At 40.7% G+C, this 24108-nt stretch overlaps 1 protein-coding gene across 1 annotated transcript in view; it reads left to right on the forward strand.

Moving 5' to 3' along the window:
- Positions 1-24108, forward strand: part of FNDC1 (fibronectin type III domain containing 1) — a 399147-nt gene that overhangs the window by 271739 nt on the left and 103300 nt on the right. The window contains 6 exon segments of the mRNA XM_063917820.1: positions 215-333; positions 6445-6556; positions 7240-7599; positions 9486-9560; positions 16684-16833; positions 21571-21801. Coding sequence (XP_063773890.1) covers positions 215-333; positions 6445-6556; positions 7240-7599; positions 9486-9560; positions 16684-16833; positions 21571-21801 — 1047 coding nt within the window.

A 24108-nucleotide genomic window follows, 5' to 3' on the forward strand; every position in this document is an offset into this window, starting at 1 on the left:
TTGTTGGTATTTTATACAGTTTTTGAAATTCTTTATTACAATTACTGTATTACATTATATTAAATGGATGCTGACTTTAATTGTATTAGGAGGTTACTAAATATGGACTTAGAAATATGCTTTATAAGTACATTTTTAGTTCATTGTATCATATCATTATTGTACTTTTTCCTCTGAAACTTTCCTTTTTTCATATAATTGCCCACATATGCAGGTAATAATGGAAGACCCAATATTCCTTCAAGGTTCAACACTAATGGAAACACACCATCTACAAGCAATGGGAAGATCAATGGACAGAGGATGATTTATGGTCCTGAAGGAACAAAGTGGGTAGGGCAACATTCTTTATAAATTTACATATGAATAGTATATCACTTTTTAATACTTATATCATAAATAAGAAGCTTTCGAGATAACTTGCTTAATATATAACTGCATGCAATATATAAAATAAAAATACTCCTGCACCGGTATTTGTTAAGTTAAATTAACATAATGTTCTCTTTCCCTTTATTTAACAATATTGTTTAGTATGAATTTATACCTTCATTTATTATTTGTCGGGAGTGCTACCCATAGCTTAAAGACTACAACATTAACACACAGAAAAAGAAGCCATTTTTTGGGTGCACTAAGAACCTCATAATTAATTTCTAAAATATTATCTTTATTATCATTATTTTAAAAATACTTTTACTTTTATTCAGCCATTATGAAATATGTTTAAAATCGATAGAGTGAATAGAAGATAAAGTGTAATTAAAATATAATTCTATTGACAGAAACTGTTCTGTTCTATTGTCAATATTATTCTTCCAATAAAGGCATTATGGCCCCCACTGATTTGTCTGAAATTAGTATCTATTTAATCCTGTTTATTTTTAGTTAAATTCTGCTCACCAGGAGATCCTCACATAAATAAAGCTATAGATGTCTCAATAAGATACAAAGTTACTCTTTTTCTGTTACAATAAAAAGTATCCTTCAGTGCCTGTGTTGTCTCCTTTTTTTTTCTAGAGGTCCTTCAGTGCATAAACGGTATAGACATATAACTCTTTCATTATTGAAGATAGATCAAGGTTTAGTAGTGATACATAAGTGTTAAATCACGCGTCATTCACCGTGCTAGTTTCCTGCGGGTCCGTCTGTGACACTGCACCCTGTGCAATTTCAACACATTACACTTAGTCACAATGGGCTGTGTGTCCGATCCCTTTATTATGTAGACTGTATGTTATTCAGATTTTATGAATAAATGTCTGATCCCAAATGCAAATAGAACATACCCCGCTCACCTTATTTATTATCTCTTAAATAGGGTGATTTTATACTTTCATACATATTACATTATTTGACACATTTCATAAACGCTATGTGCAGTGTTTAGTTTCAGGCGCTGGCAGCATGTCTGTACTGAGCCGCTTGCACCTTCTATGTAAGCCGGACCACGTGTAGCCGCTCCGGGCGGTTTGTGTGGTGCCGCTAGCTGTCCCTCCGGCGCTCTCACCGCCGTGGCACACACACAAAGCTTGCGTCTCACACTGTGGTGACCGGAGCACTATTACATACATTAATTAGACAGCAGCACTTCTTAATAAGACATTTTAGCGGTCATATGAACATCATAGTCTCTGAAACTCCTACGTACGTTTCACAAGAGGCTGCTTCGCAAGGATGCCCTGCCGAAAGCAACCTCTTATGAAACGTACATCAGCTTTCGGCAGGGCATCCTTGCGGAGCAGCCTCTTGTGAAACATACGTAGGTGTTTCAGAGACTATGATGTTCATATGACCGCTGAAATGTCTTATTAAGAAGTGCTGCTGTCTAATCAATGTATGTAATAGCACTCCGGTCACCACAGTATGAGACGCAAGCTTTGTGTGTGCGCCATGGTGGTGAGAGCGCCGGATCAACAGCTAGCGGCACCACACAAACCGCCCCGGAGCGGCTACACGTGGTCCAGCATACCATGAAGGTGCAAGCGGCTCAGTACAGATGCAGGCAGACAAGCTGCTGGCGTCCGAAACTAAACACTGCACATAGCATTTATGAAATGTGTCAAATAATGTAATATGTATGAAAGTATAAGATCACCAAATTTAAGGGAAAATAAATAATGTGAGCGGGGTATGTTTTATTTGCCTTTGGAATCAAACATTTATGCATAAAATCTGAATAATATACCATCTACATAATAAAGGGATCGGACACACAGCCCATCACCAGGAGATCCTCTACGTGAGGATCTCCTGGTGAGCAGAATTTAACTAAAAATAAACAGGATCATATAGATACTAATTTATACAAATCAGGGGGGGCTATAATGCCTTTATTGGAGTAATAATGTTGACAATAGAACAGAACAGTCTCTGTCAAAAGAATTTTATTTTAATTACACTTTCTTTATCTTCTATTCACTGTATCAATTTTAACATATTTCATAATGGCTGAATAAAAAAAGTATTTTTAAATAATGATAATAAAGATTATATTTTAAAAATTAATTGTGAGGTTCTTGGTACACCCAGAAAATGGCTTCTTTTTCTATGTGTAAATGTTGCATGCAATATATGTTACAATTGGACATAAAAAAAAGTTATTTTAATTAACCATAGAACATCATAAAGTGCAATATTGTCTTTTGTATATTTTTGACATCATTACAACCATACATGTCAAGATGAAATCTAAGTGCATAAAGAAGGTGCTTTTTTGGCATATACTGAATTTGACTGAGCAGTGCTGTAGCACAATAGTTTAAAACAAAATACTAGCTAAATATGTGGAAATGTGGATGTCTATTTAATTTGCAATATTCTGCAGATATGTTGTATCAAGCATTATTAAGGCACAAAGGGCCTGATTTTGAGATAGAAGTAAAGGGCCTACACATGGTGCGATTCTGGCTATGAGCAATTTTAGCTTAACGATTTCCCTTGAAGCTCCCAAAGTCCAGTACCAACGATATTGACTATACACACTGAACGATTTTGGCTATGAAAGATTTTGGCTGTGAATGATTTTGGCTATACAATGGGCTGGAATGTTGGGCGGGGGGACTTCTGGAGGAGATAATCATTATCGTTGGCTTATATCGTTAGTACCTTACACACAAACGATATGCACTATTAAAGCCAAAATAGACTGCATGCACAGTCTATTTTTCCCAGTGGTGACAATATGCAGGAGCGTGCATTGTTCATTGTTGGTTCTATACACACGGTACCAATTGCACTAGTTGTTCTAACGATATAGACTATATAGTCCATATCATTAGCTAGAATTATATTGTGTGTATGTGGCTTAAAGAAAAGTAGAGCAAGTAACTGTGCACCTGGACAAACCATGCTGCAATGCAAGGGGTGCAAATACGATTATTATTTTTGCATTCAGGGTTAATATTGACCAGGGCTGTCTTAACAGCATTGCAGGCCCTGGGCGAAGCAATGCACCGGGCCCCTACACACTTAGTCACCCCGCCTTCTCTTTACATGCTACCATACAGTGAATGGCTGACAGCACTATGGTGGATAGCTCCAGACATCCACCAATCAGCATGCTGATAGCCATTCACCATCTGGCTGCAGGCTGGGTTGCAGATAGAGAATGTTGCCTCACCGCTCTGTTTGTGTGACCACCACCCACCCCTGCTCTAAAGTCCCTATAATTGGAGGGCCCTGGTCAGCCTATACATTAAGATTGCCATGATACTGGCTGCTTTTGCATGTAACCCACAAATGCTGGACAGCTATATTTTTACACTGATATTTAAATTTGAGTTTGGATATGTCACTCTGAAATCAAAACCCTTGCATATTTTACATCTACCCCACTTGCAGTGCAACATGGTAGTTGCTATTTTTTGCTTTGCCCCCTCAGAATGAGGTCCAACGCCTATAGTGTGCAGATGAACCCAAGAGAAAGCAATGCAATGTCAAGCTGAGAACTGACCTATCAGACACACCAACTACATACAGCCATTTCCATCCCATTGCTCCCCTCATTTGCCTTATCACAATATTAACAAAAAAAGGGTAACAAGTGGGTATATATATATATATATATATATATATATATATATTTATTTTGCTTTAATATGGTTGGCAAATCATAAGAGTATTGGCAGGTACAAGGCATAAGGTAATGGAAAAGTAATTGGCACTATTGCCTGGGATAAGTGTCATGAAAGCAGGAACTAGATTCCTAGAGAGTACACAAAATGTTACTAGCTGGGTGGCATTAAGAAGTAGCTGGTTGGGGGTGGTTTAATCTGGCTGGACACATATATAATTTTTAAAGACTCTTTCAAATATTGCCTACTTGCTGCCTGGACACAGATATAATGGGGTCCAGAAATGCATGCTAAGACACAGTGTACGTCTCTTAACCTCACTACAATGGTCCCACCATCCAAACCACGCTCAGTCTTTTAAAAGATGTGGGAGGGACCTCTGTTACTGTGCCTGTCACAGTAATGTAAGCACAGCACAATTCAGATTTTGGCAGTCAGCCCCCTGGACCAGGAAAGTGTGGGGTGGTGTGTGAAACAGTCGGGTGGAGCACTTGGGAAATTGGTCCTGGGAAAAACACTGCACAGTGCTCACAGGTAGTACATATCAAGGATACAGTGACCATGTCTAATATTGAGCACATTGTAAATGCACATATTTATATATATAAACTGTAACGCGTGTATCTAGTATCTGTGCAGTATAGAGCTGGGGGTGGGGGCACCCCTCACCCTCACCCTCACAGCTCTTACTGGCAGCTGCCTGCTAGACACAGCTTCTCTTCATCCCTGTTTAGTGAGGTATAGTGGAGTGGACATGACGGTTCCTTGAGTCCTGTCTGCTCTTGGTGTCAGTAACAACACCTTCTCAACTTTTGTCAACTCCCCACTCATGAAAACCCACCTACAGCACTCCCATTCATGACCAGCACTTGCGCCACTCCCATTCGCATGGGGTCTGGTCTGAGAAAAGCGAGGTGGAGGGAGGAGTAGAGGTGAGAGATTGGGACCATGCACCCCTCTGCGGTGTATGGTGGCATTGCAGCTACAGACAGACCATGGTGCTTGGTCTGTCACCACAAATTTAACCACAGCCTCTCCACCTTTATCCCCACACACTGATTATGGTGCCCTCTGTCATATTTTTCTGGATCTGCTACTAAAAGTGTTTTATTACATTTAATGCTTGTCATTATACAACTAGTAAGGATTCTCTTTTCTAATTCCACATCATTAGCATAGTGTCATAGTGTTGTAGAGGCGCTGATGCTCTTTATAACATACTCTACATAAGGTTTGAACAGTATATAGGATTCAATACACGATCCTGGTGATCATGATCCCGGTGGTCAGGAGACCGATGCCAGAATGCCGGCAGCGAGTACCCTCGCAGGCTCACTACGCTTGCTACACTTCAGGCCCGGTGGCGAGCTTTGCTCGCTACATTATTCTATTACCCCCCAGGTGGTGGCATGGACCACCACCTGAGGTAGAGTACATGGCTTCTGTCGGGATTCCGGGCGTTGGCATTGACACACCTGTTGGGATTCCGATGTCGGGATCCTGAATGCCGGGATCCCAATAGGCGGTATGTTGACCGCATCCCATAAACTTGTCTTTTTATATTCATCCAAAGCTGGATTACTTTTGATATAAATGTAACATATTGTCTCTTGTCTTTATACACTTATAATGAATGCCTGAAAATGTAGTGTTTTGCTATCATCAAAACATGTGTCTTTACAGTGACAGCAGGAAACTTATGATAGAAGGACCCAGTGATTGCTGATGTTTTATTATCATAGACCTTACTGTAATAATGGTGTATTAGTGCTCAGCTTGCTTTAATCACTGCCACTCCTCCTACTTTCAGATCCTGTAGTTCATCTGGATTTCATCATTTTATATGAACATGTTATAGTTTTATTGTGTATGTTGTACATAACGTTCCTTGAAGGCAATTTTCTAATAATGTAAACTGTATGTACATAGTATCGAAATACATTAATGGAGGACAATAATAATGATGGCATATTTTATATGTAAGTCTAAAGCCTTAAAGTAGTAGAATGAAAGGGTGGTAACTTCATCATCATCATCATCATCATCATCATTATCATCATCATCATCATCATCATCATCATCATCAATTGTCTATGATTCATCACACAGTATTAAAGGAATCACTCCCACTCAGCTAGGAGAATACACCTTACTATACAGGAGGGGATTGGGGTTTAAATGCAGGGACTGCATCTCAGAAACACTCTATTCTTCAGGAGAGAAAACAAATATCTATAGTACAGTAGCTTAAGATAATCCTCCTTCTTTGACATATATTTGGTTGTTAATACTATTAAATACTGTGCAATCATAGATGTATATAATTTGTAGAATGTATATGTTGCCTTTACAGTTTGATTGGTTTCAGGTTGTGGATTTAAATCGTGGACTGGTTCTAAACCCTGAAGGACGATATCTACAGGATTCCCAAGGAAAGCCCCTTCGCATAAAATTGGGAGGAGATGGTCGTACAATTGTCGGTAAGTAAATACCTAATTTAAGATAATATAAATCCTAGGATTGGGTATTCAGCAAAAAATGTATTTACAGAAGTTTGCAAAAAGCAAGTTACTAGTGAGTACATAGGAAGCTACACTAAAACTTACTAAGAAGAAAATGTTAAATATATCCTTTAAATACACCAGAGTACTATGAATAACTATAGGGCAAGATATTTATGATACATCAGATTTTACTAACAACTACACTATTTGTAGCCTTACTTACACTGATAATAAAACTTTAATTATTTATTATAATAAACATATTATTAATAAATGGTAAATTGTTTAAGAATAGACATGATGTGCCAAAGAGGCTGCATCATAACAAATTAATAATTTCAAGCAAAAAAGGCATAAAAAGTTTTTTATAAACATTTACACACATATACTATATTAAATACACATCCTAAATAATAAAAGGCTAACGCTGCTTCTCACCTCTATGGGGAGATTTCAAGCGTTCTTCCTACTGGAGGCCACTAGATGGCACCCGACGGAGCAATGCAAGTGTTGATTCATTCAGCTGTGCGCAGCTGGCAGGGTGCTGACATTACTGTTTTGACGGGCTGGTGACTAGTATACAAATAATACACATACTTGCATACATATATTTATGTAATGCGTTCAGTCTCATCTAGTACTATTTCTTGTAATTTTAGATTTGAATGGTACTCCAGTTGTCAGTCCTGATGGCTTACCCCTCTTTGGGCATGGTAGATTCAGTAAGCCTGTAGCAAGTGCCCAGGACAGACCAGTTTTGAGCCTAGGAGGGAGACCTCTCAGGGGTCTTGAAGTGGCAAGAACAACCAGACCACCTACAACAAGGATTACAACTACCCCTACAACTACTACAACCCTTCCTCCAACAACCACCACTACTACACCTGATCCAACTACTGTTGAGCCAACTACTGAAGAACCACTAATACCTACGTGTCCACCAGGCTCTTATTCACAGTATGATGAGGAAGGAAATATGATCATGGGACCTGATGACAAACCCGAATGTTACTCAGAAGGTAACACAGAATTGTGTAATTATCACATGACAATGATATTTTGTACCCTACATTGTTGTAAATACTTGGAGCCTGGATCACATATCACACATATATTTTTGGTAGCAGAGTTAAAATTGTTAGTGAGCAATTGAAAACAAAACAAAAATCCCTTGTGCAATAGTTCAGGTCATGGTTTATTTTAGGCATGAGCTTAGTATTCGGAATATTATTTAGGCACATGCCAAGGTATGGCTGGGGGAAAGAGGGGACATTTCCCCATCAATGTGTATATGAAATGCTATTTTTGCCATTAGCAAAATGAGGAAATAAATTAAATTAGGGAATGTTGAAAATGAACTGGTATTATTCTGTTGGGTAGTGACAATGTATGTTAGAATATATTCTACACACTGTAGAATACAGATTATCCTATGTAAAAGTCTTTGCTAGTGGATAATAAATAATGGATCTAACAGGACATACACACGGGGCGACTTGCGCCTGTGTTCTAAGTGATCTAGGTTAGCACAGATCGCTCAGCACACAACGCTATACACCGCTATACACACAGCAATGTGTGCTGAGCGATCTGTGCTAACCAGTGTTCTTTATGCACATGCTAGGCGATCTAACTAGATCTTGCCTGCACATGCTAAAGATCTAAGTGGGCGATGGTGACGCTTGGGACTGCACATCGCCATCGCTATGGGGTATACACACGGAGCGTTCCGTGCTTAATTTCTAATCGATCTTGGTAGATCACTTCGAAAATAGGCAAAAATCGCCCTGTGTGTATGCCCCCGTAAAATGTTAAACAATCTTGGTTTGCACTAATATTTTCATAACTAGAAATGAGTAAGAAATAATGTTATGGATTTTTGCACTACTTTTATATTTTATAATTTCATTAACAATATGCATACTGCAAAATAATATTTTTTCTTATTTATTACTGTGGTTTAGGTGCCATAAACAGGACAATCTGTTCAGATGCATCTCTGAGTATAGTTTGTGAGCTTTCTGAGCATGCTAGAAAGTTATTTAGCATCTAGTCTATTTGGTTTATTAGCATCTGGTCTAATTTGTTTTGTTCATACTTTTGCTACAGTATATGCTTTTCTTTAACACACTGTCAATTGCAAGTGAGTTCCAAACCTTTTTTTTAATTATTATTATTATTATTATGATGATCATCATCATCATTTGTCATCTACAAATAGCCTGTATATCATCAGTGTTGAACTGTGTAAGAATAGAGCATCATTTAGACAGACATTGAAATCGTGAGGATGACTCACATCAGTACCAGTTAAATCAGGATGGGAGTGTGTTGGTCTTGTGAGAGAGGGACCTGTGCACTTTTGTAAATGTGCACGTTAGTATCAGTGGCGGCCGTTACCTTCAGACATAAGGGGGGCTGCAATTGCCTAGCTACTACTAGTTGCACAGAGTGCACCACATACAGATAACCTACTTTAAATCACCTTAAGCTATAGCATAGAGTTACTGTATACTACTAATAGAGCAATATCTTAAATTAACATTTCCAAAACAATCGATAATGCGCATCTGTGCTTACACACCATGGGACATGTGCTATGTAATACTGTACACAAAAGCCCTCCTCCTGTATTCTATAATTTGCACCCGGGGTTAGCTACGTCACCCCAGCATCATCCCTGTCTTCTGCAATACTTCTCCTGTGCCAGTGCTGCAGGGTATTCCACTCTCCCAAACTTGTCCAGTCTCCCAATCATCTCAGCCATGGAAATAATATGTACATCACTTTCTTTTTAAATAAATATAAGTTTTTTGGTTTTTTTTGTATGAAGGTTGCATTTAAGAATAAAAAAAAAAAAAAGTCTGATTTTTTGCAATGTCTTTGTTAATTCCTCTTCTAACAGACAGCTACTCTGGTGAAGACCTGATTGTTGCCACGACTGCTGCAGAGACGATTACATTCCCTGATCTTGATGAAGGTAATCATTTTTGACTAAGCACTATTTCAACTATTTCATCTGGTGATAACTTTGGTCACTTACATCCATAGATATAACCATAAGAGATTGCGGTTCAGTAATATTTTAATATAATTGAGGCAGATTCAGGGTCACATGCACATCTGTATTGCGGATGTATCTTGTGATTGGTTGCACTGTGCACATGTCCAAGCCGAGCATATGTAACTATGAGTGACTATAGGCAATATACAGAGTGATAGGCATCTCCACTTGTGGCTGAATGGCAGTAACTGGGCAGCAACAGAATGATCGCACATCGGCTAAGTGACCTGAGAGTGTGTCTTGTGCGTGTAGGTGAAACTGTAGAGATCCATCTGATTCAGACATAACTCTTGCACCACAGATAGTATGGGGGATGGGAACATTATGGCTCTGCATATAGATAAATATATGGATTTAGTACTGTTCATGCAATGTGTATTCAATTGCGGCTGTCATGGGCATCTCTGAATAAGTCCCATTATGTGTATTAGGATTTGCATTATTTACTATTATGGTACTGATTTAGAGGTGTATGCAATTCCGATTTTTTCCCCGCAGTTGGACCGATGTTTTTTCTACTGTGCATACATCTGAGTCACACTGCACACGTGCCGCGCTGGTCTAAAAACGCCATTCACAATGAGGATTTAAACATAGTTATTTTTGAATGATAGGGAATGTTTGTCGGAGGTAAAGGGAAGGGGCTACAGAAGCGCTGGTATGTCACAACTGTTTTGTGGGAGTATCCCAACCATCGACCTGCATCCTGGCCCTGGAGGAGTTGTGACAGACATTCTGAGCTACCATAGAGTTGCTCAAAGGTCCAATGGTGTCATTGTACTGTACACAAGAGGCGGACCTGAGATGGGATTTGCATACTCTGAATCAGACTTTTTATCTGAAAGAAACACAAGGTTCTTAGAGCACATTTTGACCAAACTGTGAATGCCCATGTCAGTACAGTGACAACGTAATATCATTTAGTTAGGAGTATAAATTGTTAGAAAAATATATGACAGTTTAGAGCATCCTCATGAGCAGTGAGTAAGATGTAAGACAGACATGTATCCATGCAAATGCATGCAGCATTGTAATACCGAAGTTATAAGCTAACATAATGCAGCCTCATCCGACTATTCCTGCAATGCAATCTGATGATCATTATACAATGTAGAACCGTATCTGGTTACTAAAATACAAAATAGGCTCCATTATCGCAGAAAAAGCACTTAGCAGATTCCATTCTGATGACCACTATAAAAAGTAGACCTATTCTGGTAGTAAGTCTATCAAGGGGACTCCGTTATGTTGGCACATGTACAATACAGACCCATTCTCTGGAAGATTGTAGACAATATCACCTGCTTTCTCTTGTTACTAATGTAAACTAAATCCTAAATTTGTGATGACTGGTGTATACAGCAGAGGGGTTTTGGCGTCCAGGGCAAGATGAAAAACGGTGCCCCCACCAAAAAAAAAAATACATTTATAAAGGCTTATCTAGAAGAAATCTTACATAAACCAGGACAGGGAAAGGGTCGGGGGCTGTGCTGGGCAATAGGAATGGGAATCAGAGGCAGTCTTTGTGGTATACATATAAAGGATAGGGGAGGGAGGAATGTGAGAGTCAATAGGGCCAGGAGGAGAGGATAGTGCCTGCATTACTATAAATATAACACAAAGCATATGACAGAAATAGGGGGGAGGGCGGGGAAATAGGGGCAGGAAGTAAAGGTAGTCAGTAAAGGTAGTCTCAGTCTGTATACATATAGCTTGGGGCAGGGGAGGGAGAACTGTGAGACGCAATAGAGGCAGATGTATGGGCAGTGTCTGTAAAATATATCAAAGGGAGGAGTAGAAAGTAGGAGAAAGAGAGGGAGGGAAGAGAGAAGAAGAAAGAGGGAGGGTATAACACACAGGGGTAGGGGGATAGAGGGTGTCGAACACACACACACAGCGCACAAGAAAATAAGGGATCCCTTCTGCGCTCATCCAACAACAATAAACAGTAATGCAATAAATGATAGGTTCCCAATGGATAAGTCTATGACTAAATTATAGTCTCTTTTAGTTCTTATACAAAGCGGAAGTGCTGGATGTAGGGAGACTCAATGCATACCGTACTCACAAGGAGTCGTGGTATGTCCCGCATGTAGAGGTGTCTTAAGTCGCTTGGTTCTTCTTTACCTTCTCCGAGGTGGAAAGGGCGAACCGGTAGCGGAGCCAGATGGGTCAGATCTCTGCATTTAAGGTCATCCAACTACGAGGATAAGAACTTTCCACCTCGGAGAAGGTAAAGAAGAACCAAGCGACTTAAGACACCTCTACATGCGGGACATACCACGACTCCTTGTGAGTACGGTATGCATTGAGTCTCCCTACATCCAGCACTTCTGCTTTGTATAAGAACTAAAAGAGACTATAATTTAGTCATAGACTTATCCATTGGGAACCTATCATTTATTGCATTACTGTTTATTGTTGTTGGATGAGCGCAGAAGGGATCCCTTATTTTCTTGTGCATTGTGTTCCAGGGTGATTGAGTGATCATCTGTTGGTATCCCTACTGCAGCTCTCTGAGGCGCAGCAGTCCTCTACCTCCCCTTTTTTAGTTTACACACACACAGCGGTAGGGAGATAAAGGGTGTCCTACCATCAAACACAGGGGTAGGGGGGTACAGAATGTCACACACACATGGGTAGGGGGGTAAAGTGTGTCACATACACACACACAGGGGTAAGGGAGTACAGGGTCTAACACACACAGGCAGAGCCAGGGTCAATGTGATGCCCTAGGTAAGATTTTGGCTGGCGCCCCCTAGCACCACTGCTAGTTCCGCCTCTGACCCTGGACCCCTTTCCCATCACCATCACCCCTCAGTCATAGCAGTCCTCATTTTGCTGCTCCTACCCCCTATATTTTAAATAGGAACAGGTAGAAGGCATGGGCACACAATAGTACCCCATACCTCCCAACATGACCCTCTCCAGGAGGGACAGAATACTCTGCTCCTGGACTTCCCTCTTAATTTATGATTGCCATCACCTGTGCTGTAACAGCTTTCTTATCCACTAACCTGTTCAGCACAGGTGATGGCAATCATAGATTAAGAGGAAAGCCAGAAGCAGAGCATTGTGTCCCTCCTGGAGAGGGTCATGTTGGGAGGTATGGTACCCCCAATTCAAATTACGCCACATAGTAGTGCAACTTTATACACTGTGACAAGAACACTGGGATAGTGTTTGAGGGCAGGTATGTTTGTCCCAGGTTCTTGTCTTACATGTATTAGAAAAATGAAAACTTCTAGTAATATGTTTTGTTTTGTTAGAACCTTTTCAGTTTGTTGGAAAAGGTGGGTAAGGGCCCTGAAAGAGAGATGGGGCAAGTTCCAGACATTGGGCCCAGTTCGGGTCTTTGGCCTCACAGAAGGCTAATCAGGCTTTCAGCTGTGTAAGAGTGTTATAGAGCTGCTGGCCTGATTAGGGTGGGCAGACAGCCTGGGAAGACTGCAGGATCTCTGTGAGAGAAACACGCTTCCTGATACAAGTGAGCTATACAGTATTTGCTGGAGAACTCTGTGTTTTTTGTTTTAGTGATAGTTAGGAACATCTTGTGTTTAGTTAGTGCCGGACAGGCAAGGTATTTTCTTTTGGTGTTTGTTTTATTTTCTGTACAATAAAACTGGCTGGGGCCAGTTGTACCAGAAACTGGACTTGTGTTGTTCCTCAGCTGCTGCGTGCTGCCATATACCCCAGGAAACGGCACCTTGCACCCTTACAGTGTTACAACACATTATATCATGCAATAGTGTCCCTACTTCAGGTTACATCACACAGTAATTTACCTTATATACGTTACTCCTCACAGCAGTGCCCCTTATTCACATTACATCACACTGAATTGATCCTTATTTATATTACATCACACCATATTGCTCTTAATAATTCACATTAGGCCACACAGTGGTGCCTTTTCTATACATTGTGCCACACAGTAGAGCAATTTAGACACATATTTCCACACATTAGTAATGCCTTTGTACACATAATACCACAGTAATGCCCCTTACACATATGACACACATTATTAATGCCCTTATACACATAATGACACACATAATGACCCTTACACATATGCCGAACACAACTGCACAATGAACCTACCCACATACATTACTCACACGGCCGCTAACACTGTGAATACTGACTTTGCTTGGATGCATATGTGTCTTCATACTTCTTGCCTTAATATGCCCGTCCGGCTCTGCTAATGTTAGGCACCTTTTTTGCAGAAAATACGTCTTATTTTCATTGCTATGTGACTAGGATGCACAAGCAGCTTCTGCTGATTAAAATAATTAGCATGCCTTTATTCTGTGTGCGACTGCGGCTGTATCTGCATACGAAATGCTATGTTACAGTGATTTCCAGGAATACACTGTTACATAGCATTTTGTATGTAGATACAGCCGCAGTCACACACAGAATATAGACATGCTGCATATCATTTTAATCAACAGAATCTGCTTGTGCCCCTAGACATTCCAAATGCCCTAAGTATTTGCCTATGCCTAGGGCCAGCTCTGCACACAGGGGTAGAGGGGTACAGGAGTCTCACACAAACAGGGTTAGGGGGTACACTGTAACACACACAGGGCTAGAGGTGTACAGGGTGTCCCACAAACACACACAGGGGTAGGGGGTTTTAAGGTGTCACACACACAGGGCTAAGGGGGTACAAGGCATCACACACACACAGGGGTAGAGGTTACAGGGTGTTATACACACACAGGTGCAGGGGGTACAGGGTGTCACACACACACACATGGGTAGGGGGATACAGGGCTCCTCGAGCACTCACAGCTCTATGATCCAATCCACCTCAGGTGAGCTGCAGGGGGAGAGGGAGGCCCACAGAACCAGGTACAGGTCTCTAGTGGCTAATGGTGAGACTGGCAGCAGAGCTATTCAAGCTGCTACGCAGCCACATGGCGCTGCCCCAACTGCTGGTATTGTCCACAGTGTGAGGCCGGGCGCAGCGCCGCGTGGACACCACAGGGAACTGTGCTGTGCCACGGGAGGCCGAGTTCTGCTTCCCCTAAACGTCCCCAAAAGAAACAGCCCTGCCACAGGGACATACAGGGGCAGGTCTGGTGAGCCGGAAAGCTGCGCAAACCGCAAAGGCCACAGGTGCCCCGACGCCCTCCCTCCTCTAGCAGCTCTCCCTCCTGTAGCACCTTGCCAGAACCACAAGAGCCCCGGTGCCCTCCCTCATCTAGCACCTCGCCAGAGCCACAGGAGCCCTGGTGCCTCCCTCCTTTAGCAGCCGGTAGTAAGAAGCCCCAGCGCCCTCCCACCTCTAGTACTTTGCCAGAGCCACAGGAGCCCGGCGCCCTCCCTACTCTAGCATCTTGCCAGTGCCACAGAAGCCCCGGTGCCCTCCCTCCTCTAGCACTTCGCCAGAGCCACAGGAGCCCCCATGCCCTCCCTTCTCTAGCAGCCAGTGCAGAGGATGCTGGTCCTGGAAGCGGCCTGGCCTGGGACCATAGCAGCTGCATCACTGCCGGCAGAGAGAGCAGTGCTACTAATGTGTTGCCTGCAGCGCCCTCCTTTTCTGGGCCTGTCATGGCCTCCTGGGCACGCACCCTGCTCACCCCACTCTCATTACGCCACTGGTACACAGCCTCCTTCCCAGAGGCCAGTGACAGTGTATAATACAGACTTCTATTGTGCTGCCTCCACTTGTGCTATTGCTAAGGTTAGTTTCTGAGATTTCAGCATGCACTATAGAGGCAGACAAGGGCGTAGCTACCATAGATGCAGGGAGTGCAGCTGCTATGGGGCCCAGAGCTGAGAAGGGCCCACCTTCCCTGTCAAAGTTACATGTGTTGTATACATTTTCAACCATTGGGTGGTACATAGGGGCCTTACAAACTATTGCCTTTCATCCGTCCTACAATATATCTAGTTACACCCCTGGACCTGCTCTGTCTACTGTGGTATAAAATGAACTGGAGGGCATTATAATGTTACAGGTAGTAATATGAACTGGGGTACTGTAATGTGGCACAATGTGAAGAGGAGGCACCATAGTGTGGCATAATATGAACTGGGGGCCCTTTAATGTGGCATAATATGAACTGTGGACACTGTATATAGTAATGTGAGTTAGGGGTACTGTATTGCATAATGTGTACTACAATGTGACATACTATGGTCTATAAAATAAACAAGGGCAGTTCTATGGGGGATAACATTGACTAAGGCACTACTATAATTCAGTACGTAAACTAGGGCACTATTATGGGACATACAATGAACAACTACTGCAGAGAGGTGTCTCTCTAGAAGTATTGGGATAGGGGGCTCTTCAAAATGTTGCTATGGGGCCCACACATTTCTGGCTACGCCCCTGGAGGCAGAACTTGCTCTCTCCCACCACTGATTGAATGCTGGACTTTATAACAGGAGAGTAAGCAAAATGTTGCCATTCTCTCTTTCCTCTGGACATTATGTAAAACAGTTGATGTCATAAGTTAGAATTGTAGAAGACTTGCCCTTTTAAACTTGTATGAAATACATTTATAATTATTTAATTTGTTTATTAATTTAACTCATTGTTTAGATTTTTTTTGCTAAACAGTAATTGTTGCTTTCGCAATCTGTCATTTTTAATTGGTACATTCTGTTTCAAGCTGTATTTTTCTCAATGTATATTGAATCATCCAAATTATTAAATTTCATAAGATGGCCAAATGGGTCCAACCAAATTATGCTAAGTGCTAATTCTGTAAAAAGCATAATAAACTAATTATAAACTATGTTTGGGACCTTTTCTCTGGGAGATTCTAAAGAGGAAGTCTAAGTGATAAGGGGCATGGTGATATTATCCACATGATGACCCACCTCCTGTGCATAGTGCCACATTTTGTGGAACTTTGCATGGGAGGGACATGACTTTAATAGCTCTATGCTCCCGAGTGCCCTGCATTCCTGGAGAGTCAGCAAGTACGATAAGAATGTCTACTGTATATTGAATGGTGAGCAAAATGTTTTACAAATTACTTTTTAATGTAAGTTTGTAATACAATTTTTTCAGATTATGATCTACTTGAGACAACACAGCACCCAATACAGACAACAGCAACCACCACCGATTCTCCAATATTTACCGAGGAATCTGAATTAAGATCATTTGATAATAATCTGGTGTCAGAATTTGATGCATCTGGAAAGAAAAGATTTTCTGGTATGTTATTTCCTTTCTTCTTGTCTGAGATTTTGACTTCTTTTTGAAATTATTATGGAATAATATATGGACAAATCAGTTGCCGTTTTTACTGTTAGAGATAAAAGATATAAAATTACTTCTCTGCCGGCTTAATTGAATAACCTGCTCTAGTGTTAAAGACTGTGCTGGTTACCACTAAAGATAGGGGACCTCGAGTGTGAGGCCCAACTGCAGAAGACTACACAACTTCCTTCTTGGCTATGGTGGTCATTCCAAGTTGATCGCTCGTTGCCGATTTTCACAGCGCAGCGATCAAGTGAAAAAACGGCAATTCTGCGCATGCGCATGGTACGCAGCGCGCATGCGCTAAGTACTTTCACACAAAAGTTTGTAGTTTTACCCAAGCTCGAGCGACGTTTTTGTCATCGCTCCAGTGATCGTAGTGTGATTGATAGGAAGTGGGTGTTTCTGGGCGGCAACTCAGCGTTTTCAGGGAGTGTGTTAAAAAACGCAGGCGTGCCAGGTAAAAACGCAGGAGTGGCTGGAGAAACGGGGGGAGTGGCTGGCCGAACGCAGGGCATGTTTGTGATGTCAAACCAGGAACTAAACGGACTGAGCTGATCGCAGTCTAGGAGTAGGTCTGGAGCTACTCGGAAACTGCAGGGAATTATTTAGTAGCAGTTCTGGTAACCTTTCGTTCGCTATTCTGCTAAGCTAAGATACACTCCCAGAGGGCGGCGTCCTAGCGTTTGCAATGCTGCTAAAAGCAGCTAGCGAGCGAACAACTCGGAATGAGGGCCTATATGATGTATACTTTAATCCAGTTATTATTTGACTTGTAAGATGACAGAGTGCTGCACTCGGACAATGAGGAACAGAAGAAATACATAAAATACTGATATACAAAATACACAAATTAAATGGTGACAGAAAAACACAGGGCAAGTGAGCTTACATTGTAACTGGAAGAGAGCACAGCTAAAACAAGAGTAGGTAGCATGGTTTGGTGGGGCGATATGGACATTTAAGAAGAAGGGCATTTTTAAAAGTGGCCTCCATAATGTTGAGAAAATAAAAAATGCTTGCAAAAATAGAGTATTTCTTCAGTGCTATGCACTTCTCAAGATGCCTACCCCTTCTCATCAGCAGCATATGTGCTACGTTTAATCATCACTAGATTCCACTTTCATCTGTCCTATAGCAGTTGCAAACGTTACACCTCTTAGAAGGCGCATATGTGGTTACATACAGTTCTGCAAGGATTGCGCTTACGTGAACAGGCCCTTCCTGAAATATATGCATATGACAATGCCTTGTTCCCACCCCCGTTCCATCTCTTCAGTTGTAAGATTTGATATGTATGTATGTCCTACTAGCTTTGTGTGTGCACATTGAATTAAATTATACTAGACACATTATGCAAATCGGTTTGCATCAGCCACGGCTGTAAAGAGCAGGCTCGGATAATTTAGGGAGTGTGACCTAATTGCGGGAGGCATGTCCATGCCCCCCAAAAAAGCAATGAAAAAATTATATTCTCTGCATCTCTGAACACGGGGGCTACATACGCTGATAAACTGGTAAATTTAATTTTAGGGAAGTACTGATTCTCTAGTATGAACCATAATTAAGGAAAATTGGCATAATTCAGAAATTTTGCATCCAGGTCAAATTGGCACTTATGGAATTTCTGGTGTTTCATACATATCAGCTCATCATTAAAACTCCCGGCCAGACGAGACTGGGATTTCATAACTAATGTAATTCATTATATGAAAAGTCTTATACCCCTTACACACCTACTGTAAATCCTGTGTCCAATCTGGGATCATCAACACGGTTTCAAGCTGTTTCAGACCCTTTCACACCGAGACAAGTACCTGGGATTTAAGTCTGAGATTGCCGGGGGAACCCGGGTTGCATGTCAGTGTGAATAGGGCTGACCCAGGATAAAATTACACAGGTATTAATGAAACCGAGGTGTAGTAACCCGGGTCACACATTGCCGCCTACCCAAAGTGGTCCCGGGTTCATCCCTGGTCGCGACCAAGGTCGAGTACCCAGGACACAAAATCGCTGTTGACCCTTTCACACCGACACATGACAGGGCAACCCCTGTGAAAGGGGTATTAAATATGAAATGCGTGGATATGGCTCCAGACTTTAAAGTGTCATCTATTTTTCATGTTCAAGTTGGCTGTGCACATACTGATTGATTCTGGATCCTGTGAGTTAGTAGGCTGTAAGAGACTGTTAGCCTAGACATTAGCCCATGTGCAACTAATGCAAGATAGTTCCTCAGGCAGTATATAGTAACATTAACCTCTCAGTGTGAACATTGGAAACTGGCTGTGTACATACTGACTTCGTTTTAGACTGAATTAATCAGGAAGATAAAGAAGACTGTGCTGCCTATGTGCAGCTAATTCCCCATATTCCTCTGGTTATATCAGATTGCTTACTGATATTGTTATACAGTACATATCAGCCTCTAATATCTATAGATATCCTTTGCATGAATATTGAATCAAAGTAATCTATAGCAATATTGATCTTCCCTTCTATATGTCTTGATGCTATGTATTTTCTTCAAATTTATACTTCTAGATTTAATAATGTTTTTATATTTAATAATATTAATTATACTTTTTATATTGCACTTTTCTCCCTGTAGTGCTTTACATATTCTTTAAAAAAACACAAGATACAAAATAAGCATAACAGAAGAGAACTAAGTATTTGGGTTGTATTTTTTTTATAGAACTAAAGTGACATTAGTGAAATTCTTGAGTAAACAGGTTAAGTCTCGAGTCCATTTTTTGAAGGATTCTAGAACAGAGGCCTCTCAACTGTGCGAGGCAGTGAGTTCCATAAAGTCGGAGCCGCAAAGGTAAAACTTCAACCCCCAGATGAGTTCTAAGAGATTCTAGGTACTGCAAATAGTCCTTCATCTACAGATCACAGTAAGCGTATGAAACAGTAATGGATCAGAAGTTGCTTCAGGTACCTTGGACCCTGGTCATGTAGGACTTTGAAAGTCAGTAAGACAAGCTTGAAATAGATTTGCCATCTTTCAGACAGCGCATGAAGGGAATAGATAATGTGTGTTATGTGGCAGGAATGGGACTGGATAGTTAACAGCTTGGCAGCTACATTTTTTTGTACCAGCTTTAAGCACTACAATTCTTTTGCAGGGAGACCCAGGTGGAAGGCATTGCAGTAGTCTAGGCATGATGGTGCAAATACATGTATGACTTTAGGCAGATCTTCTGAGCGAATTTAGTGTTTGATTCTGGCTATGTTCTTCAGATGACAGAATGAGGAAAGAATGATTATTTGATTGTGGCTGATACTTGATGTTTCAAGTTACCATCCAGGTCAACACTAAGATTCCGCATGTGTTCAGTATTTTGTATTTCTGAATCCCTAATCGTAAATCCAGTTGGCTGTCCTGCAGACTTGTCCTTTGATGGCGAGCTCCTATCTTCATCCACTCATGGAGCTCAGCTAGATAGCCATTTATGGTTGTAATTGGGTTCTCTCTACCTAGAGCAAAGGACAGGTACAGCTGTTTATCATCTGCATAGCAGTGGTAGCATGTATACTGCACAAAATCATAGGAATAAGGAATCCTGTGCCAACACCACATGGTAGTGGCACTGGTTGGGATGAGTATATGACAGAAGATACCCTCTGTGACCTGTCGTTAAAATTATTATTTGATCCAGTTACGGACTGTGTCATCCATTTGATATATATATTTCAATGCTTAATTAGAATTCCATGGTCCATAGTATGAAATGCTGCAGAGAGATACAGAAGTATTGAGATTGAATAGTCATCTCTGTCTCTTGCCATTAGAAGATCATTAAACACACATACAGTACCAAGGCTGTTTCAGTGCTATGAATTCACATGAATCGTGACTGGAGTTGCAATGACTTTCTCAGTAATCTTTCCTAGAAATGGAAGGTCTGTAGCTGATCATACAGTCAGAATCTAAATTAGATTTTAAAGAATATGTCTAGTGATTGCTTCGGTTAGTGGTTCAAGAAAAATGTCGGTCCGCAAAGAACATTGTACTATTTTTGCAAATACAGGGACAATTATGTCCATACACCCTATTAGCTGGCGGGTCTAGATCACAGGTGGTGGGACCCAACATTTGGGTAATTTTAGCAACGTCTTTTACATTAATTGGGTCAAAGCTGGTCAATGAAGACATGTGGCTTACATTTGGAGGCTTGGAAACTTTGATGGCACTGTGGGGATTCCAGCCCGGATCGAGGAATCTTTATCTGCAAAGAAGTTTACAAACTTCATGGTATAATCATATAGCTATACGGACTGCTTGATTGCAAATTCATTTAATATATTCAGCATGCTGTCCTCATTGGCAAAACTTTTTTTTATTTTGGAGGTTTGATGATCAAATTTGTTGATAGAAGTTAAATATAATGTGAACAAAGCATTTATAAAATTTATTACTAAATATATTTATTGATTGATTGATTGATTGATTACTTTAACAGCAACTATATACTGTTTGTTAAAATTTAATATACATGCTTTCATTTGATAAGTTATAGTACATTCCAATTTGATAACCACAACAATATTCTTATTGTTTTGTACTGGTACTTATTGCTCCTGTGTAAAATTACCAGAATAGTAAAAGGCCACTATTATTTTTTAGTATATATTTGCAGTACATTAATCTTGTTTATAGCACATTTTTCTTTCTTACCTTCATAGCTCCCTATGTGTCATATATAAGTAAGGACCCAAATACTCCATGTTCCCTCAATGATGCTTTGGAGCACTTCCAAGTGGAAAATCTAGCAGATCTTATACCCAATGAAATGAAAAATGATGTTTTACCTCCCCAAAAGATCTCGTACAATATTACTGTTGTGGCTGTGGAGGGTTGTCATTCCTTCATCATTCTGGACTGGGCCAAACCCAAGAAGGGAGATTACATCACAGGTACAGTAACTGTTTTATTCTGTTTTCCCCTAAGTTATCTATGCAGAGCTCATAATGTGGTGTTGTTTATGTGATGTAAGACTATTATTACACTAGCAATGTTCAGGTATCCACTGGCTAATGATCAGATCAAGCCTACATGCAAAAATGGTTTTTGGTTGATGGGACTTCATATTTTTTTTTAACTGGAAATAAAACATTTAACAAAGTTTTTTTAGATAAATCTTGTATAATCTATAAATGTCAATTTGAGTGTCATATACACTATGTAGACACAAGGGGACACCCCCGTGCAAGTGAAATGGTGTGCTGCTTCAGCATACACATGTTCGATAAGGTATAAAATGAGTTGAAGGCACTGATTAGATCATTTGCTAACTATATGGCTTGCCGAAAGGAGCTAATCAAGTATGAAAAGCGGATCATCGTGGGCTGCTCAATCGGAGTTATGAGTGTGTGAAGCATTACAGATGTTAGGCAGGTTCCTAAATCCACTGTGTCTTGTCATTAATGCGTGGAAGACCGGTCTTTGCAGGAATGCGCCTCACAATGGAAGTCCCCCAAAACTGCAACCCAGGGACTAGAGAGTGGTAACCAGGGAGCTGCAAAAGAACAGGGGTCGTCCAATGCATACCACTGCACACAAGTTCCAAATGGACACTAATGTGCCAGTTTCTAGAAGAATACTTTGTAGGGAGGCCCATGTACTTGAATAATATGGGCGAGCAGCTGCTCATAAAACTATAATTACAAAGAAGAATGGAACCTAACACGATGGTGTAAATAGCGCAAAAACTGGAAAGAGGAACAGTGGCGGTGAGTGTTATGGAGTGACGAATCACGGTTTACACTTTTCAGATTAGATGGACATGTTTGAGATTGATGATTGCCAGAAGAACATCTGATGCCAGAGTGTACAGTATCTACAGTAAAGCATGGACGTGGTGGCGTTATGCTGTGGGACTGTTTCAGCTGGTTTGGCATGGGTCCACTAGTTGTAATGTATGGTCACATTTACTCTGAGAAGTATAGAGATGTTCCAAAACACACAGAAAGAAGTGGTAGTTTTGACGTGCACAATCCGAAAAAAAATCTGGAATCAAACCATAAAATATAACTTTTATTCGATTTGGTTAAAATCATATCCTTTCCCCACCATAATTAATAAAAAGCGAAAAATGTAAACTTGTATAGAATAGAAAAAAAATAGAAATCTTAAAATATTGTGCCAGGGGTCCTATCAACACACCGATCTTCTTATATTCAAGGGTTTTATGCGACTAAAGTGGATGCCTATTACATCTGCCATTCCTGATCATCATATATATGAGCAGTATAGGAATCGTGAATAATCCTACAGTCAGCTTAATGTAATAAATGATGAATTCCTCTAATTGCGTCCTATGTTGTACTAGTAATAAAAATAAAAATGTCTCTTCTCTCATAAATGAGGTCTGTTCATTGTAATTGCGTTCTAGTAAAGCTAAGAAATAGTCTCAATTGAGATCCAGAAAGCTATTCATGAGCTGCTTTGTGCAAATTGTATTAGTTCCTTCTATGTGGTATGTAGTATAGAGATGTTCTCAATAACTGTGTTCCCTACATTTTGGCAGTTCTGCGGAAATGCAAATGTTTTTATCAGGACGACACTGTCACCTGTCATGAAAAAGGGCGATGTTGGACTGGTACACAGAAAAATTGGTAACCCAGATGGACAGGCCAGCTCAGAATCCAGATCTTAACCCCATTGAGAAGTACTGGGACAATTTTGAGTGACAGGTGCATTCTAGGCCAACTCGACCTTTTTTAGTGTCACAGTTGGTCACTGTACTTAAGGTGGAATGGCAAAACATACCACCTGCTGTTGTCCAGGAACTTGTGGACAGCTTGCCAAGAAGCGTGTCTGCAGTAATCCCTGTACATGGCGGACCTAGAGAGTACTGACGTCAAAAAAATCTTGTTGCTCTCTTTGCTGTCAGTGTCAAATCACTTTTGTCCACATAGTGTATAATAAATGAGCTGTACATATAGGTAAAGGATAATGACAGTAGTTGTCAACAAGTAGATTTTGTTGCCAAAGTTTTAAAATCAGAAAGAACTTGATTTTATGCTGAGAATTCCTAATTCATTTAATTGCAATAAAAATGTGAGTTTGGAGATACTTGTGGCAGCTGCTCAGGAAACTGCCCATGGAACTGAGCCATGTAGAATTTGTCATGAATTACAAACCGACTTGATTTTTTTAAAGATTCAAAACAGATCTTGATGCATGAATGGAAAATTGTGTGTATCACACTTGATGTAAAC

This window comes from Pseudophryne corroboree, chromosome 4 (genome assembly GCF_028390025.1).
Source record: "Pseudophryne corroboree isolate aPseCor3 chromosome 4, aPseCor3.hap2, whole genome shotgun sequence".
Classification (NCBI taxonomy): domain Eukaryota; kingdom Metazoa; phylum Chordata; class Amphibia; order Anura; family Myobatrachidae; genus Pseudophryne; species Pseudophryne corroboree.